The following is a 19,486-nucleotide window of genomic DNA, read 5'->3' as shown; positions in this document are numbered from 1 at the left end:
GTGCTCCTGTGTAACAGCGCAGCGAGTATCACGGGGCCAAGTGTTGGACATGATGTGCTGACAGCTACGTCCCGTGTAAACGGGGCACTAGACTATCACTGTCTACAGCGGGCATCAGGTGGTCAGCGCCTGAGGCTAACAGGGCACAATTCCCCTCGACTCCAGGTGGTTTCCAGGTAAATTACCTGCTCTCTGAACCATCAGGTACAATCACAGGAAAGCGATACCGCCGGCAGATTGTGCGAGCTGTAAATAACGAGGCTAAACACGGAGAGCTCTTCATCGGCGCACGGACCGCCAGCATCTCCCTATTCTGGTTGGGCTTTACCTAAAGGACATCCAATACTCCTCCAGCAGCCCCAGTGCCCTCCACAAGGACCCGGAGGGCGCCCGGCACACACCACTCATAGTTCACCCTTTTAAGACGGGTGGAGGCGCAGGACACGGAATCTCTAGTTTAAGGTTTTCCCACAAGAGGAAAGCAAGTAAAGCGGGTAAGTGGTTTTTATTACTTTAATGGTCACATGGACTTCTGGCTGGTTAAGTATGGTACAACAAATACTTGGGTGTCTATGTTAAAAAAGGAAAAGCCCTCCCCCATACGCCACGGGTGAGTATACTCCATGTTGTGTATAGGTCCTCCCCATCCTAGTAGAAAGCGCAGTAAATACCCCGTAAGGAGCGACGACTTATTCACTTCGGAAGAATTCTCTCATCTCTAGCAAATTCCACAAAAAGTAAGTGTTATTTTTGCATCCTGGGCCCGGCGATCATACAAGGTAGACCTCGTAGAGCTTCTTGACACAATAGGCCAGTGCGGCCAGCGCTATGGTGTTGTGTAGTCTCTTCCGGTGGACGTCGTCCCTTCTGACGAGCACCACCGGCGTGGAGGAGGTAAGAGTGTGTAGCGGCAGTCTGGAGAGCTTGTAGGCATCGTACTCCACCTGGTATTTGCAGCAAGGATCGAACTGCCAGGAGATTCCATAGAGGGTGGAGCAGGCCAAGCTGAGGATCCCGGCCGGCAGAGACAAGTAGGGTGAATACTCTGAAGGCAAAACTAAGGGGGTAAGAAGGCAGAATGTACCAGAAAGCACCGCCGTCTTGTGCAGGCAGTTCCCCACCGTGATCCAGCGGGCGGTCTCGTCTCCGATGCGGGTGGGCTCGATCACTATGTACTTGTACTGGGCTTCCAGGGCTTGTTCCAGCTCATACTCAAACTGGTCCTGGGCGTTCTCACCGTTGTAGATCTCATGGACGATGTACCACTCGCTGGTGGAAAATGGCGCCCTGCGGGGAAAGAAAGGGAAGATGGCTTTAGAGGAAGTGGAAATCTAACAGGAAGGGGAGGAGACTCACCTCAGCAGCAATCAATTCACTTAGCTTAGCCTGCCATTAAAAAAAACAACACACCCAGTTGGCTGCTGTGTACAGGGTGAGGCCTGGCACATGGGCGCTGGGCCTGGCAACGTTTACTATTGTGCGTGCACGCACCGATGCTCCAGGTGATCGGAATGGCCAATTAGTTTAAGGACCTCGAGATGCGTTATTTCCCTGCGCAAGTGTGCTGGAAGACAGAGCGAGCGGCGGGTTGTGCAACGCGACATATCCGCTTGTAAACTAAGGCCCCGTGTCCATGGGCGAGGCGGAATATCCGTAACAGGAGCAGGGGGAGCTGACCGTTCTCTGCAGTGAGCCAATCTGACAGACAGGCTCACCACGGAGGGTCGCGGCAAATTACGGCATGCTGCAATCTGAGTCCCGCGAGCGGAGATCGCTATGATTCTCCACTCGTGGACAGAGAGGGCTGCGCTTTCCATAGAAACACTATGCAAAGCGTTCACTGCAGCCGGAGTATCGCCACGAGTAACGCAATGCAAGGTCGCCCGTGGACAGGAGCAGCTCGTGTTTTATAGCCACAAGTTGGCACATACGTTTGTGTAAATGGGAAGATGGAACCATACAGCTACAGCGCCACCTACTGGAAGGCAGCGTTCCTGCAAGTCAATGCTAGACTTCTTAAACAAGCCTTGTGGCAAAGACTGGAAGTGTCAGCCAGAACCCCTCCACCACCGGCTGCTGTTTAGAGGGATTCGCTCCTCATCTGCTGTAGTTTCCGGCTGGCTGGTGAGAGGCCTGTAGATACCCGAGCACTTAGTTGGTGGGAAAAGACAAGGCCTTCCAATAGGTGGCGCTGTAGAGGTATTGTGGCAACCTCCATTTGCATATTACCCAGAGGTGCATGCCTGGCCTTATTACTGTCCTCGCACCTCCTAGCTGCTCTCCCCAAGGAGCAACTAGGTCCTTCCTGACACCCGTTTGTGTGACACAGGCCTTAAAATTACACTTCCTCAACTCGGAGGCCTCTGGAGGGCGCTCTGCTGCTCCAAATGACAAAATGTGGACCACAGTCACTTCAAAAAACGCGCTCACCATTTATGAAAGATAAAGAAAAAAAAAAATAGTAAGAAGTTGCCAGTAGGTGGTGCTGTAGAGGGGCCGGTCTAAGAGCTGAAGGACGGCGGCGGTCAGCTGACTCACTCCGCTCAGTAGTAGAGAGAACAGTTCTGCAAATTAAGAGCGTTGTAGAGAAACAAGGAGGACTTACTGGAGGTTTGTACTAGGATCCCCATAGCTGCGGCACCGCCAACAGCAGCCGGGGCCTCTGTTACCGTGTGTGTATATGTATATATCACGCACGCACGCACGCCCCCAGGCAGCCTACGCTCATACCTCCACACGGTCTGATCGGCGCTCAGTGCTGATTGGCAAATGATAATTCATCTGTTCAGTTTTGGCAGGCACAGCGTGTAATCAGCATCCAGCAACGACAGGCGGCTCACTGACGGGAGGCGGGCGGCCACAGCGAGCACCACACGCTTACACCTCCATTCACTGAGCCATTATTCATGCACTGGACACCCAACAGGCGTCCCAAGACTCCGTCTCCATAGTAAGATGAGCACCACCTAAAAGCTCATGTATGAAGTAACTGCAGGCCATCGGAAGAGGACCACCAGAATGCCAGCCACCATTTATATCATGTGATTGCTGCCCTTCTCTGCCAGGACAGGAGGACGCAGCCACGGCATGGTACTGGATGGCACCTGGCGCACACACAAGCGGACCAATGGACTACAGAGGAATAAAACCACCTCAGCACATGCGCTATTTTTTTTCTGCATCACGGACAAGAAATAGGACATGCCAATATACGACAATGTGCAGCCTATGCCCACAACAGACAGGAGGGCACGTCCTGCCTGATCACAAGCCACAGACGGCAAGTGCACCAGAGGCCTTACACACTATGTTGGTAAAACGTATTGGCCCCCCAGCAGTCCGGTGAGGTGTGAGCAATGGGTATAAAAGGAGAGGATCCCAGGACAGAAACCATCAGATGCCCCCAGATGTAGAGCCAACAACAGGGTCTGGCGGGGTAGGGGGTAGGTGCATAGTCACCAGGTGTAGAGCAGACAACGAGGTCCGGGTGGGATGTCGCCGAGTGTAGAGCAGACAACGGGTCTGGTGGGGGAATGTCGCCGGGTGTAAAGCCGACACTGGGGTCTTTTGTGTGTGTGTGTGTGTGGGGGGGGGGGGGGGGGGACACTCGCGGGGAGTAGAGCCGACAACGGGGTCTGGCGGGGGGGATGTCACCAGGTGTACAGCTGACAACAGGGTCTGGTGGGGGGATGTCACCAGGTGTAGAGCCGACAACGAGGTCCGAGTGGGGGTGGGATGTCGCCGAGTGTAGAGCCGACAACGGGGTCTGGTGGGTGGGGGGATGTCGCCGGCTTTAGAGCCGACAACGGGTCTGGTGGTGGTGGGGGAAATGTCGCCGGGTGTAGAGCCAACAACGGGGTCTGGCGGGGGGGATGTCACCAGGTGTAGAGCCGACACCGGGGTCTGGTGGGTGGGGGGATGTCACCGGCTTTAGAGCCGACAACGGGTCTGGTGGTGGTGGGGGAAATGTCGCCGGGTGTAGAGCCGACACCGGGGTCTTCGGTGTGTGTGTGTGTGGGGGGGGGGGGGGGGGGGGGGGGGGGGAAAGGGGGGGGGGGATGTCGCCGGGTGTAGAGCCGACAACGGGGTCTGGCGGGGGGGATGTCACCAGGTGTAGAGCCGACAACGGGGTCTGGCGGGGGGGATGTCACCAGGTGTAGAGCCGACAACAGGGTCTGGCGGGGGGGGGGGGGGGGGGGTCACCAGGTGTAGAGCCGACAACAGGGTCTGGCGGGGGGGGATGTCACCAGATGTAGAGCCGACAACAGGGTCTGGCGGGGGGGATGTCACCAGATGTAGAGCCGACAACGGGGTCTGGCGGGGGGGGATGTCACCAGATGTAGAGCCGACAACGGGGTCTGGCGGGGGGGGATGTCACCAGATGTAGAGCCGACAACGGGGTCTGGCGGGGACGGGAGAGGGATGTCGCCGAGTGTAGAGCCGACAACGGGGTCTGGTGGGTGGGGGGATGTCGCCGGCATTAGAGCCGACAACGGGTCTGGTGGGGGAAATGTCGCCGGGTGTAGAGCCAACAACGGGGTCTGGCGGGGGGGATGTCACCAGGTGTAGAGCCGACACCGGGGTCTTGTGTGTGTGTGTGTGTGTGTGTGTGTGGGGGGGAGGCGGATGTCGCCGGGTGTAGAGCCGACAACGGGGTCTGGCGGGGGGGATGTCACCGGGTGTAGAGCCGACAACGGGGTCTGGCGGGGGGGATGTCACCGGGTGTAGAGCCGACAACGGGGTCTGGCGGGGGGGATGTCACCGGGTGTAGAGCCGACAACGGGGTCTGGCGGGGGGGATGTCACCGGGTGTAGAGCCGACAACGGGGTCTGGCGGGGGGGATGTCACCGGGTGTAGAGCCGACAACGGGGTCTGGCGGGGGGGATGTCACCGGGTGTAGAGCCGACAACGGGGTCTGGCGGGGGGATGTCACCGGGTGTAGAGCCGACAACGGGGTCTGGCGGGGGGGATGTCACCGGGTGTAGAGCCGACAACGGGGTCTGGCGGGGGGGATGTCACCAGGTGTAGAGCCGACAACGGGGTCTGGCGGGGGGGATGTCACCAGGTGTAGAGCCGACAACGGGGTCTGGCGGGGGGGGATGTCACCGGGTGTAGAGCCGACAACGGGGTCTGGCGGGGGGATGTCACCGGGTGTAGAGCCGACAACGGGGTCTGGCGGGGGGGGATGTCACCGGGTGTAGAGCCGACAACGGGGTCTGGCGGGGGGGGATGTCACCGGGTGTAGAGCCGACAACGGGGTCTGGTGGGGGGATGTCACCGGGTGTAGAGCCGACAACGGGGTCTGGTGGGGGGATGTCACCAGGTGTAGAGCCGACAACGGGGTCTGGTGGGGGGATGTCACCGGGTGTAGAGCCGACAACGGGGTCTGGCGGGGGGGATGTCACCAGGTGTAGAGCCGACAACGGGGTCTGGCGGGGGGGGGGGGGGGGGTGTCACCGGGTGTAGAGCCGACAACGGGGTCTGGCGGGGGGGGGGATGTCACCGGGTGTAGAGCCGACAACGGGGTCTGGCGGGGGGGGGATGTCACCGGGTGTAGAGCCGACAACGGGGTCTGGCGGGGGGGGGATGTCACCGGGTGTAGAGCCGACAACGGGGGTCTGGCGGGGGGGGGATGTCACCGGGTGTAGAGCCGACAACGGGGTCTGGCGGGGGGGGATGTCACCGGGTGTAGAGCCGACAACGGGGTCTGGCGGGGGGGGGGATGTCACCGGGTGTAGAGCCGACAACGGGGTCTGGTGGGGGGATGTCACCAGGTGTAGAGCCGACAACGGGGTCTGGTGGGGGGATGTCACCAGGTGTAGAGCCGACAACGGGGGTCTGGTGGGGGGATGTCACCAGGTGTAGAGCCGACAACGGGGTCTGGTGGGGGGATGTCACCAGGTGTAGAGCCGACAACGGGGTCTGGTGGGGGGATGTCACCAGGTGTAGAGCCGACAACAGGGTCTGGTGGGGGGATGTCACCAGGTGTAGAGCTGACAACCAATCAGCACAGACATTGCAGCTTCTGGACCTTCCAGAGCCCACTGTTGGCCATGTTAGTGGGAGGTGGAAGCCATCCTGTGTGTGAGGTGCCGCCACGTTCAGGGAGACCTCGTAAACTGACAGAATGTGGACAACGAAGACTTGTAGGAGCTGTGAAGACAGCACACACATCATCTGCCCTCGCTCAGGGGGTCTCATAGGCCGCTGGAACATCCATTAGCACCAGAACCCTCTGTAGGGAAAACCATGTGAAGGGTTACCATGGACGAGTGGCTGCACACATCACAGCAGTGAATGTACAGCGGCGCCTGTGATGGGGCTCGGAGCGACGGACTGTAAGCAAATGGAAGCAAGTGTTGTGGATGAATCACAGGTAACCATCTTTCGGTTGGATGGCGACACGAGTGTGGCGGTCGTCGGGACAGCAGTTTCTATGTGACAGCATCATCCCAACAGTGAGGTGTGGAAGAGGTCCTGCTGTGTGTGTGTTGGGTTATAGTGCAGACCGCCCTTCACACCAACTGGTACAGAGACCTCCCGGACACTGTGGCATCACCTCCCCTGTGGTAATATGCTGGTACAGCTCTGTGTCTCCACCAACATGACCGAGCGCCATGTTATACGGCACGCAGTGTGGAGGAGCAGAACGTCTGCAGACCTCACCGACCCGAAGCTCGGATCTCAATCCTATCGAGCGGGGAGGAACTAGACTGCCGTATCTGTGCGCCCAACACACCCATCATTCCCCATCACTATATGAAGCGCCTCCAGGAATAAGGCAAACCCCTCCACACATCTATGGGGATCTGGTCGGGCAGTGTCCGCGGAGGGGGACTGCAGGCATCGAGGCCAACAAAGGGGAGAATGGGAATAAAATCCAATTTCATCACCTTTATGTGTCCAGTACTTCTGTCGGCAGCGAACACACTGGTTGTTCAGCCATAAACATTGCCCAAGTCAGTGACTAGCAGGGCTGAGCGAGTGACCTTCATGTGACAACCGAGGAAAGACATTGGCATCAAGAGTGTGCTACTGGTATATTAGTATCATAGAATCCTAGACTGGCAGAGTTGGAAGGGTCCTCCGGGGTCCTCTGGGCCGATCCCCAGCTCAGTGCAGGATCACTAAATCATCCCAGTCCAGTAGTGCATCACCCAAGCCTTGTTGGGGTCTACAACCATCTCACTGAACCACAGCGGGTCTCCTCACCAGGGAGTCAAATGAGACAAAACCAAATCAGACCCCGTTCATACTGCAATATTGTGTCAGTATCTGTAAGCCAAACCAGGCGTGGTCCCAAGTACAGAGGCGTGCGGACCTCCACATGATGCTTCGCCTCTGTAGGTTGCCCTTGTGATTTAGGCTTCCCACTGCCATCTAGTACGTTGACACAGCGGCATCTAACGTGGATTGTTCCGCCTGGCAGCCATTGCAGAAGTCTACAGCTGTGTATAACTGTACGCCCGTGGGTACGCACGATGACCTAGTCCTCCTCAACGGGCAAAGCGGCATGCAGAGTCCCTGCCAGGACTTCACAGGTCACTTCTATCCCACACACATTTTAATTGGAAATTTGCAGGCTACCGCGCCAATTTCCATTGAGAATTCCGCCATATTGCCACTCTACGGCCTCCCTCACACAGGCGCTTGTTCTGCGATTAATGCAGCGTTTTCAGCGCCGCGCTAACCACGGTACAGCGCTCCCGATGTTTTCAATGGAGCCTCTCAGACAGCCGCTCGATCGCGGAGTCTGTTCCATTTTCCATGCGCACCTCATCAATGATGAAATATGCTACACCCAGCTGCGGCGCTTCGCTGTACGCCCGTGTGAGGGCGCCTGAGGGTTTGCTCACATGGCAGAATTCGCCGTGGAATTCGTAACTTCTTCACGCACATCTGAGTTCTGCATGTGGATTTTGCTCATTGACAACGCAAACTCCATGTGGCGATCCACATCAAACACTGCGGCATGGAGCATGTGAGCGGATCCCGAGGGTGGGAGAATGTCCGTGCCAAGAGCCTCATCCAAACGGCAGAAAAACCATTAGAACGGGCAAAGATGTGGTTTTTGCCACGGACCCTCCAATTGAAGTCTGCTGCAGATCCGTGGCAAAATCCACACCAAGTCAGCGATGTATGAAGGCACCCGCAGACCGCGGCGACGCCGGCATCAGCTTCTCATTGGTGTTCTGACCGCCAGCATGCCAGACTGCTGTTGGGACAACCATCCTCCCAACAGTCACTCGGCAGAGGGGGCAGGACACAATATTACGGACTCTGAGGGACCACTCACTGCCGCCGTCTCTGGAGGGGGGGGGGGGGGGGGGGAGCTTGTCCTTCACCAGGACCCGTCATGCTACGGTCACTGAGGGACCACTCACTGCTGCCGTCTCAGGGGGGCTTGTCCTTCACCAAGACCCTTCATGCTACGGCCACTGAAGGACCACTCACTGCTGCCATCTCAGGGGGGAGCTTGTCCTTCACCAGGACCCTTCATGCTACGGCCACTGAAGGACCACTCACTGCCGCCGTCTCTGGAGGGGGGAGGAGGGGGAAGTTGTCCTTCACCAGAACCCTTCATGCTACGGCCACTGAAGGACCACTCACTGCTGCCGTCTCAGGGGGGCTTGTCCTTCACCAAGACCCTTCATGCTACGGCCTCTGAGGGACCACTCACTGCTGCCGTCTCAGGGGGGAGCTTGTCCTTCACCAGGACCCTTCATGCTACGGTCACTGAGGGACCACTCACTGTCGCCGTCTCAGGGAGGGGGGGCTTGTTCTTCACCAGGACCCTTCATGCTACAGCCTCTGAGGGACCACTCACTGCTGCCGACTCTGGGGGTGGGGGGGCGGGACACAATGTTACGGACTCTGAGGGACCACTCACTGCCGCCGTATCGGGGGGGGGGGGGGGGGCTAGTCCTTCACCAGGACCCTTCATGCTATGGCCACTGAAGGACCACTTACTGCTGCCGTCTCAGGGGAGCTTGTCCTTCACCAAGACCCTTCATGCTACGGCCACTGAGGGACCACTCACTGTCGAAGTCTCAGGGGGGGGCTTGTCCTTCACCAGGACCCTTCATGCTACGGCCACTGAGGGACCACTCACTGTCGAAGTCTCAGGGGGGGCTTGTCCTTCACCAGGACCCTTCATGCTACGGCCTCTGAGGGACCACTCACTGCTGCCGTCTCTGGGGGTGGGGGTGGGCAGGACACAATGTTACGGACTCTGAGCGACCACTCACTGCCGCTGTCTCTGGAGGGGGGGGGGGGGTTTGTCCTTTACCAGGACCCTTCATGCTATGGCCACTGAAGGACCACTCACTGCTGCCGTCTCAGGGGGGCTTGTCCTTCACAAAGACCCTTCATGCTACGGCCTCTGAAGGACCACTCACTGCTGCCGTCTCAGGGGGGGCTTGTCCTTCACCAAGACCCTTCATGCTACGGCCTCTGAGGGACCACTCACTGTCGCCGTCTCAGGGGGGGCTTGTCCTTTACCAGGACCCTTCATGCTACGGCCACTGAGGGACCACTCACTGCCGCCGTCTCAGGGGGGGGGGCTTGTCCTTTACCAGGACCCCCTTATGCTACGGCCTCTGAGGGACCACTCACTGCTGCCGTCTCAGGGGGGAGCTTGTCCTTTACCAGGACCCTTCATGCTACGGCCTCTGAGGGACCACTCACCGCTGCCGTCTCAGAGGGGAGCTTGTCCGTCACCAGGACCCTTCATACTACGGCCTCTGAAGGACCGCTCACTCCTGCCGTCTCAGGGGGGCTTGTCCTTCACCAGGACCCTTCATGCTACGGCCACTGAGGAACCACTCACTGCCGCCGTCTCAGGGGGGCTTGTCCTTCACCAAGACCCTTCATACTACGGCCTCTGAAGGACCACTCACTGCTGCCGTCTCAGGGGGGAGCTTGTCCTTCACCAGGACCCTTCATGCTACGGCCTCTGAGGGACCACTCACCGCTGCCGTCTCAGGGGGGGAGCTTGTCCTTCACCAGGACCCTTCATACTACGGCCTCTGAAGGACCGCTCACTCCTTGTCCTTCACCAGGACCCTTCATGCTACGGCCACTGAGGGACCACTCACTGCCGCCGTCTCAGGGGGGCTTGTCCTTCACCAGGACCCTTCATGCTACGGCCACTCATAGCAGCGAGTGTTTGTGCGAATACCGCTCACACATTTAAGTGCGTTCAGTGCAAACAATGAGCGTTCTTTGGTGGGGGTGGAGACTACTGGTACACGCCCACCAAAGCAGCTCGTGCCCCCCAACTAGTGGGCAAACGATATGCTGAAGGCCGGGTGCAACCTGCCATGTGTACGAGTCGTGTCCCGGGGGGTTGGGTGCATCGGGCTGCCGACACGCATTAGTATGTCCTAATTGTCATCGCGTGCCTCGTCTGCGCAGTCGTGTGGCCGCTGAATATTACGCCTGCATACGTTAGCCCCTGTATTCACTGCCGACGAGAGGATATAAAATAATAGAACGCTGTCGTGTCGCGACCTTCGTCACCGTTTTAGTCAGCGGGGTCCAACCTCCTGGTGTCTCTGGCCTACACTGGGAGAAGAACCACGGGCCGCCCGTTAAATCCACTGACCAGAGCTAAGAATAATCACAGTCCTCCAAGTATTCCCCGAAGTCCTCCACCCCGACGCCCCGGCCTCCCAACGCCGGCAGCACGCTGGACCCGGAGAGCCCGAGTCAGTTACAGATCTGCAAGCGCTGCCTGCCGACCCCTCCAAGCCCCCGCCGCCTCCAAGGCCCAGCCCCCCGCCCGCCGACCCCCCCCCCAGCCGCCTCCAAGGCCCAGCCCCCCCCCGCCGACCCCCCCCCCAGCCGCCTCCAAGGCCCAGCCCCCCCCGCCGACCCCCCCCCCCCCCAGCCGCCTCCAAGGCCCAGCCCCCCCCGCCGACCCCCCCCCCCCAGCCGCCTCCAAGGCCCAGCCCCCCCCGCCGACCCCCCCCCCCCAGCCGCCTCCAAGGCCCAGCCCCCCCCGCCGACCCCCCCCCCCAGCCGCCTCCAAGGCCCAGACCCCCCGCCGACCCCTCCAACCCCCAGCACCCCCCCCCCCCCAGCCGCCTCCAAGGCCCAGCCCCCCCGCCGACCCCCCCCCCCCAGCCGCCTCCAAGGCCCAGCCCCCCCCGCCGACCCCCCCCCCAGCCGCCTCCAAGGCCCAGACCCCCCGCCGACCCCTCCAACCCCCAGCACCCCCCCCCCGCCGCCTCCAAGGCCCAGCCCTCCCGCCGCCGCCTCCAAGGCCCAGCCCTCCCGCCGCCGTCTCCAAGGCCCAGCCCACTCCGTCTCCAAGGCCCAGCCCACTCCGTCTCCAAGGCCCAGCCCACTCCGTCTCCAAGGCCCAGCCCACTCCGTCTCCAAGGCCCAGCCCACTCCGTCTCCAAGGCCCAGCCCACTCCGTCTCCAAGGCCCAGCCCACTCCGTCTCCAAGGCCCAGCCCACTCCGTCTCCAAGGCCAGCCCACTCCGTCTCCAAGGCCCAGCCCACTCCGTCTCCAAGGCCCAGCCCACTCCGTCTCCAAGGCCCAGCCCACTCCGTCTCCAAGGCCCAGCCCACTCCGTCTCCAAGGCCCAGCCCACTCCGTCTCCAAGGCCCAGCCCACTCCGTCTCCAAGGCCCAGCCCACTCCGTCTCCAAGGCCCAGCCCACTCCGTCTGGCGGCTGGACCCCCAGGTTTAGAGAACGGTCATCCCGTGTAAAGTCACCTCACGTGTCAGTGGGCTCCGGCGTGGCTTGTGTCAGCGTGATGGACGCCCACAGCTGAGCGGCTGCCATGGCTCATACAAGGACCACCGCCGGGAGGGCCGCACAGGGCTGCCTTCACACGGGCCGCTCGCCCAGTCTTCGTGCTCCAGGAGTATTCTCATTCGTCGCGGCCGGCATTACACCTAGCGACCATCGGTCAGATCCCGGCCATCCCCGTCCACGAGGCCCTGACGCACAACGGCGATGAATGAAGCGGCTTCTCCTGGTGGCGTCACGAGCCTGCGGCGGCGGATCATCGCGGGGTCACGGGTTAGTAAAGTGACCCCTTACATTTAGCACCGCGCCCCCGTAATGGCTGATGGCCCGGACTCCTCTCAGCCACACGACCTTACTGGGAAGATGGCCCTGGTGGGGCTGCACAGAGACCCAGCCACAAGCCGGGAGGTGGTAACACTGCCCCCTGCTGCCGGTACCCCGTGAGAGCCCGCCGCCCGGCACATGCCTGCGCAGTCCCCCCTGACCTCGGGCCTGTCCCCGCTCACAGCACACACAGGACGCCCGGGCCTTCGCAGACCCCCGAGCAGAGCCGCAGCGCCCCCGCAGGAGGCCCCGCCGGCCGGCACACCGTGCTCACCTCTCTCGGCCTCCCAGCCCTGCGCGCCTCCTTCCCCAAGTGGCCATCTTGGAGACTCGGCTCTCAGCTGTCTCACTCTGATCTGCGCGCTTCCCGGGGCTGATGGGAAACCGAGTCCGCGCCGAACGCACCGTTTAAGATGGCGAAGGACTACAAATCCCGCCGACCCTGGCAGCGCCGCGGAGCATCATGGGACTTGTAGTCCTATGGCTGAGGCCGCTGCACAGGCGCCAAGAGCGCCGCTGTCCCCGAGAGGACTTCTAGCAGGGCGCCACCACGGTGCTGGAGGTCTTACTGCTATAGTGTAGCCACGGACTAACGGAGTGCCCCATTGTATACCTCACGCTGCGACCGCTGAGCCCTCATAGGCAAAGGTGGCCCCGAGGCGTAGGGGCCCCAGGAGTACCCTGCGCCTTGTGGGGGGCCGACAGTACAGGTGTTGTCTGCACACCCCCACTGTACTCCCCACCAGAGGAAGGGCTTTGTGGGGGGCCGGTAGTACAGGTGTTGTGTGCAGACCTCCACTGTACTCCCCACCAGAGGAAGGGCCTTGTGGGGGGCCGGTAGTACAGGTGTTGTGTGCAGACCCCCTCTGTACTCCACACCAGAGGAGGGCCTTGTGGGGGGCCGGTAGTACAGGTGTTGTGTGCAGACCTCCACTGTACTCCCCACCAGAGGAAGGGCCTTGTGGGGGGCCGGTAGTACAGGTGTTGTGTGCACACCTCCACTGTACTCCTCACCAGAAGAAGAGCCTTGTGGGGGGCCGGTAGTGCAGGTGTTGTGTGCAGACCCCCTCTGTACTCCCCACCAGAGGTAGGGCCTTGTGGGGGGGCCGATAGTACTGGTGTTGTGTGCAGACCCCCACTGCACCCCCCCCCCCCCCCACCAGAGGAGGGCCTTGTGGGGGGGCCGGTAGTACAGGTGTTGTGTGCAGACCCCCACTGAGGGTCTTGTAGGGGGCCGATAGTACAGGTGTTGTGGGTACACCTGCACTGTACTCCACTCCACAGGAAGGGCCTTGTGGGCGGCCGGTAGTGCAGGTGTTGTGTGCAGACCCCCACTGTACTCCCCCCCCCCCCCCCACCAGAGGAGGGCCTTGTGGGGGGCCGATAGTACAGGTGTTGTGGGTACACCTGCACTGTACTCCACTCCACAGGAAGGGCCTTGTGGGCGGCCGGTAGTGCAGGTGTTGTGTGCACACCCCCACTGTACTCCCCACCAGAGGAAGGGCCTTGTGGGGGGCCGGTAGTGCAGGTGTTGTGTGCACACCCCCACTGTACTCCCCACCAGAGGAAGGGCCTTGTGGGGGGCCGGTAGTGCAGGTGTTGTGTGCACACCCCCACTGTACTCCCCACCAGAGGTAGAGCCTTGTGGGCGGCCGGTAGTGCAGGTGTTGTGTGCAGACCTCCACTGTACTCCCCACCAGAGGTAGGGCCTTGTGGGAGGGCCGATAGTACTGGTGTTGTGTGCAGACCCCCTCTGTACTCCACACCAGAGGAAGGACCTTGTGGGGGGCCGGTAGTACAGGTGTTGTGTGCAGACCCCCTCTGTACTCCACACCAGAGGAGGGCCTTGTGCAGGCCGGTAGTACAGGTGTTGTGTGCAGACCTCCACTGTACTCCCACCAGAGGAAGGGCCTTGTGGGGGGCCGGTAGTACAGGTGTTGTGTGCACACCTCCACTGTACTCCTCACCAGAAGAAGAGCCTTGTGGGGGGCCGGTAGTGCAGGTGTTGTGTGCAGACCCCCTCTGTACTCCCCACCAGAGGTAGGGCCTTGTGGGGGGGCCGATAGTACTGGTGTTGTGTGCAGACCCCCACTGCACCCCCCCCCCCCCACCAGAGGAGGGCCTTGTGGGGGGGGCCGGTAGTACAGGTGTTGTGTGCAGACCCCCACTGAGGGTCTTGTAGGGGGCCGATAGTACAGGTGTTGTGGGTACACCTGCACTGTACTCCACTCCACAGGAAGGGCCTTGTGGGCGGCCGGTAGTGCAGGTGTTGTGTGCAGACCCCCACTGTACTCCCCCCCCCCCCCCCACCAGAGGAGGGCCTTGTGGGGGGCCGATAGTACAGGTGTTGTGGGTACACCTGCACTGTACTCCACTCCACAGGAAGGGCCTTGTGGGCGGCCGGTAGTGCAGGTGTTGTGTGCACACCCCCACTGTACTCCCCACCAGAGGAAGGGCCTTGTGGGGGGCCGGTAGTGCAGGTGTTGTGTGCACACCCCCACTGTACTCCCCACCAGAGGAAGGGCCTTGTGGGGGGCCGGTAGTGCAGGTGTTGTGTGCACACCCCCACTGTACTCCCCACCAGAGGTAGAGCCTTGTGGGCGGCCGGTAGTGCAGGTGTTGTGTGCAGACCTCCACTGTACTCCCCACCAGAGGTAGGGCCTTGTGGGAGGGCCGATAGTACTGGTGTTGTGTGCAGACCCCCTCTGTACTCCACACCAGAGGAAGGACCTTGTGGGGGGCCGGTAGTACAGGTGTTGTGTGCACACCCCCACTGTACTCCACACCAGAAGTAGGGCCTTGTGGGGGGGCCGGTAGTACAGCTGTTGTGTGCAGACCTCCACTGTACTCTCCACCAGAGGAAGGGCCTTGTGGGGGGCCGGTAGTACAGGTGTTGTGTGCAGACCTCCACTGTACTCCCCACCAGAGGAGGGCCTTGTGGGGGGCCGATAGTACAGGTGTTGTGTGCAGACCTCAACTGTACTCCCCACCAGAGGAGGGCCTTGTGGGGGGCCGATAGTACAGGTGTTGTGGGTACACCTCAACTGTACCCCCCACCAGAGGAAGGGCCTTGTGGGGGGCCGGTAGTACAGGTGTTGTGTGCAGACCTCCACTGTACTCCCCACCAGAGGAGGGCCTTGTGGGGGGCCGGTAGTACAGGTGTTGTGTGCAGACCCCCACTGTACTCCCCACCAGAGGAAGGGCCTTGTGGGGGGCCGGTAGTACAGGTGTTGTGTGCAGACCCCCACTGTACTCCCCACCAGAGGAAGGGCCTTGTGGGGGGCCGGTAGTACAGGTGTTGTGTGCAGACCCCCACTGTACTCCCCACCAGAGGAAGGGCCTTGTGGGCGGCCGGTAGTGCAGGTGTTGTGTGCAGACCCCCTCTGTACTCCACACCAGAGGAAGGGCCTTGTGGAGGGCCGGTAGTGCAGGTGTTGTGTGCACACCCCCACTGTACTCCCCACCAGAGGTAGGGCCTTGTCGGGGGGCCGGTAGTACTGGTGTTGTGTGCAGACCCCCTCTGTACTCCACACCAGAGGAAGGACCTTGTGGGGGGCCGGTAGTGCAGGTGTTGTGTGCAGACCCCCTCTGTACTCCACACCAGAGGAAGGGCCTTGTGGGGGGGCCGGTAGTGCAGGTGTTGTGTGCACACCTCCACTGTACTCCCCACCAGAGGTAGGGCCTTGTCGGGGGGCCGGTAGTGCAGGTGTTGTGTGCAGACCCCCACTGTACTCCCCCCCCCCCCCCCTCACCAGAGGAGGGCCTTGTGGGGGGGCCGGTAGTACAGGTGTTGTGTGCAGACCCCCACTGTACTCCCCCCCCCCCCCCCCCACCAGAGGAGGGCCTTGTGGGGGGCCGATAGTACAGGTGTTGTGGGTACACCTGCACTGTACTCCACTCCACAGGAAGGGCCTTGTGGGCGGCCGGTAGTGCAGGTGTTGTGTGCACACCCCCACTGTACTCCCCACCAGAGGAAGGGCCTTGTGGGGGGCCGGTAGTGCAGGTGTTGTGTGCACACCCCCACTGTACTCCCCACCAGAGGTAGAGCCTTGTGGGCGGCCGGTAGTGCAGGTGTTGTGTGCAGACCCCCACTGTACTCCACACCAGAGGAAGGGCCTTGTGGGGGGCCGGTAGTGCAGGTGTTGTGTGCACACCCCCACTGTACTCCCCACCAGAGGTAGGGCCTTGTGGGAGGGCCGATAGTACTGGTGTTGTGTGCAGACCCCCTCTGTACTCCACACCAGAGGAAGGACCTTGTGGGGGGCCGGTAGTACAGGTGTTGTGTGCACACCCCCACTGTACTCCACACCAGAAGTAGGGCCTTGTGGGGGGGCCGGTAGTACAGCTGTTGTGTGCAGACCTCCACTGTACTCTCCACCAGAGGAAGAGCCTTGTGGGGGCCGGTAGTACAGGTGTTGTGTGCAGACCTCCACTGTACTCCCCACCAGAGGAGGGCCTTGTGGGGGGCCGATAGTACAGGTGTTGTGTGCAGACCTCAACTGTACTCCCCACCAGAGGAGGGCCTTGTGGGGGGCCGATAGTACAGGTGTTGTGGGTACACCTCAACTGTACCCCCCACCAGAGGAAGGGCCTTGTGGGGGGCCGGTAGTACAGGTGTTGTGTGCAGACCTCCACTGTACTCCCCACCAGAGGAGGGCCTTGTGGGGGGCCGGTAGTACAGGTGTTGTGTGCAGACCCCCACTGTACTCCCCACCAGAGGAAGGGCCTTGTGGGGGGCCGGTAGTACAGGTGTTGTGTGCAGACCCCCACTGTACTCCCCACCAGAGGAAGGGCCTTGTGGGCGGCCGGTAGTGCAGGTGTTGTGTGCAGACCCCCTCTGTACTCCACACCAGAGGAAGGGCCTTGTGGAGGGCCGGTAGTGCAGGTGTTGTGTGCACACCCCCACTGTACTCCCCACCAGAGGTAGGGCCTTGTCGTGGGGCCGGTAGTACTGGTGTTGTGTGCAGACCCCCTCTGTACTCCACACCAGAGGAAGGACCTTGTGGGGGGCCGGTAGTGCAGGTGTTGTGTGCAGACCCCCTCTGTACTCCACACCAGAGGAAGGGCCTTGTGGGGGGGCCGGTAGTGCAGGTGTTGTGTGCACACCTCCACTGTACTCCCCACCAGAGGTAGGGCCTTGTCGGGGGGCCGGTAGTACTGGTGTTGTGTGCAGACCCCCTCTGTACTCCACACCAGAGGAAGGACCTTGTGGGGGGCCGGTAGTACAGGTGTTGTATGCACACCTCCACTGTACTCCCCACCAGAGGAAGGGCCTTGTGGGGGGGCCGGTAGTGCAGGTGTTGTGTGCACACCCCCACTGTACTCCCCACCAGAGGTAGGGCCTTGTGGGGGGGCCGGTAGTACAGGTGTTGTTTGCAGACCCCCTCTGTACTCCACACCAGAGGAAGGACCTTGTGGGGGGCCGGTAGTGCAGGTGTTGTGTGCAGACCCCCACTGTACTCCCCACCAGAGGAGGGCCTTGTGGGGGCCGTTAGTACAGGTGTTGTGTGCAGACCTCAACTGTACTCCCCACCAGAGGAAGAGCCTTGTGGGGGGCCGGTAGTGCTGGTGTTGTGTGCAGACCTCCACTGTACCCCCCACCAGAGGAAGGGCCTTGTGGGGGGGCCGGTAGTACAGGTGTTTTGTGCAGACCTGCACTGTACTCCCCACCAGAGGAGGGCCTTGTGGGGTGCCGGTAGTACAGGTGATGTGTGCAGACCTCCACTGTACTCCCCACCAGAGAAGGGCCTTGTGGGGGGGCCGGTAGTACAGGTGTTGTGTGCAGACCCCCCACTGTACTCCCCACCAGAGGAGGGCCTTGTGGGGGGGCCGGTAGTACAGGTGATGTGTGCAGACCTCCACTGTACTCCCCACCAGAGAAGGGCCTTGTGGGGGGCCGGTAGTACAGGTGTTGTGTGCAGACCCCCACTGTACTCCCCACCAGAGGAGGGCCTTGTGGGGGGGCCGGTAGTACAGGTGTTGTGTGCAGACCTGCACTGTACTCCCCACCAGAGGAGGGCCTTGTGGGGGGCCGGTAGTACAGGTGTTGTGTGCAGACCTCCACTGTACTCCCCACCAGAGAAGGGCCTTGTGGGGGGCCGGTAGTACAGGTGTTGTGTGCACACCTCCACTGTACTCCCCACCGGAGGAGGGCCTTGTGGGGGGCCGGTAGTACAGGTGTTGTGTGCAGACCTCAACTGTACTCCACACCAGAGGAAGGGCCTTGTGGGGGGCCGGTAGTACAGGTGTTGTGTGCAGACCCCCACTGTACTCCCCACCAGAGGAAGGGCCTTGTGGGGGGCCGGTAGTACAGGTGTTGTGTGCACACCTCCACTGTACTCCCCAAGAGGGGAAGAGCCTTGTGGGGGACGGTAGTACAGGTGTTGTGTGCAGACCCCCTCTGTACTCCACACCAGAGGAAGGACCTTGTGGGGGGCCGGTAGTGCAGGTGTTGTGTGCAGACCCCCACTGTACTCCCCACCAGAGGAGGGCCTTGTGGGGGCCGTTAGTACAGGTGTTGTGCGCAGACCTCAACTGTACTCCCCACCAGAGGAAGGGCCTTGTGGGGGGGCCGGTAGTGCAGGTGTTGTGTGCACACCCCCACTGTACTCCCCACCAGAGGTAGGGCCTTGTGGGGGGGCCGGTAGTACAGGTGTTGTGTGCAGACCCCCTCTGTACTCCACACCAGAGGAAGGACCTTGTGGGGGGCCGGTAGTGCAGGTGTTGTGTGCAGACCCCCACTGTACTCCCCACCAGAGGAGGGCCTTGTGGGGGCCGTTAGTACAGGTGTTGTGTGCAGACCTCAACTGTACTCCCCACCAGAGGAAGAGCCTTGTGGGGGGCCGGTAGTGCTGGTGTTGTGTGCAGACCTCTACTGTACTCCCCACCAGAGGAGGGCCTTGTGGGGGGCCGGTAGTACAGGTGTTGTGTGCAGACCTCCACTGTACTCCCCACCAGAGGAGGGCCTTGTGGGGGGGCCGGTGGTACAGGTGTTGTGTGCAGACCTCCACTGTAACACCAGAGGAAGGGCCTTGTGGGGGGGCCGGTAGTACAGGTGTTGTGTGCAGACCTGCACTGTACTCCCCACCAGAGGAGGGCCTTGTGGGGGGCCGGTAGTACAGGTGTTGTGTGCAGACCTCCACTGTACTCCCCACCAGAGGAAGGGCCTTGTGGGGGGCCGGTAGTACAGGTGTTGTGTGCACACCTCCACTGTACTCCCCACCGGAGGAGGGCCTTGTGGGGGGCCGGTAGTACAGGTGTTGTGTGCAGACCTCAACTGTACTCCACACCAGAGGAAGGGCCTTGTGGGGGGCCGGTAGTACAGGTGTTGTGTGCAGACCCCCACTGTACTCCCCACCAGAGGAAGGGCCTTGTGGGGGGCCGGTAGTACAGGTGTT

The 19,486-nt window shown here is 61.2% G+C and overlaps 1 protein-coding gene across 1 annotated transcript; it reads right to left on the bottom strand.

The window, feature by feature from the left end:
* Positions 1–499: 499 nt before the first annotated feature.
* On the bottom strand, positions 500–12,535 carry TMEM11 (transmembrane protein 11). The gene is made up of 2 exons (XM_066577247.1): positions 12,364–12,535; positions 500–1,287 (listed from the first exon to the last, which is right to left on the bottom strand). The coding sequence occupies exons 1-2, from the start codon at positions 12,408–12,410 to the stop codon at positions 771–773; spliced, it is 564 nt and encodes a 187-aa protein (XP_066433344.1). The 5' UTR covers positions 12,411–12,535; the 3' UTR covers positions 500–770.
* Between the last annotated feature and the right edge of the window lie 6,951 nt (positions 12,536–19,486).

The sequence above is a fragment of the Eleutherodactylus coqui genome, chromosome 8, assembly GCF_035609145.1.
Source record: "Eleutherodactylus coqui strain aEleCoq1 chromosome 8, aEleCoq1.hap1, whole genome shotgun sequence".
In the NCBI taxonomy this organism is placed as follows: domain Eukaryota; kingdom Metazoa; phylum Chordata; class Amphibia; order Anura; family Eleutherodactylidae; genus Eleutherodactylus; species Eleutherodactylus coqui.
Note: the sequence above shows the minus strand (reverse complement) of the source record. Positions and strands in the feature narration are given on the sequence as shown.

Coding starts and splice junctions, on each gene's coding strand:
- TMEM11 (XM_066577247.1), bottom strand. CDS start 12,410: ATGGCCACTTGGGGAAGGAGGCGCGCAGGGCTGGGAGGCCGAGAGAG. Junction 1,288..12,363: donor GGGCTGGGAGGCCGAGAGAG/GTGAGCACGGTG, acceptor CTTTCCCCGCAG/GGCGCCATTTTCCACCAGCG.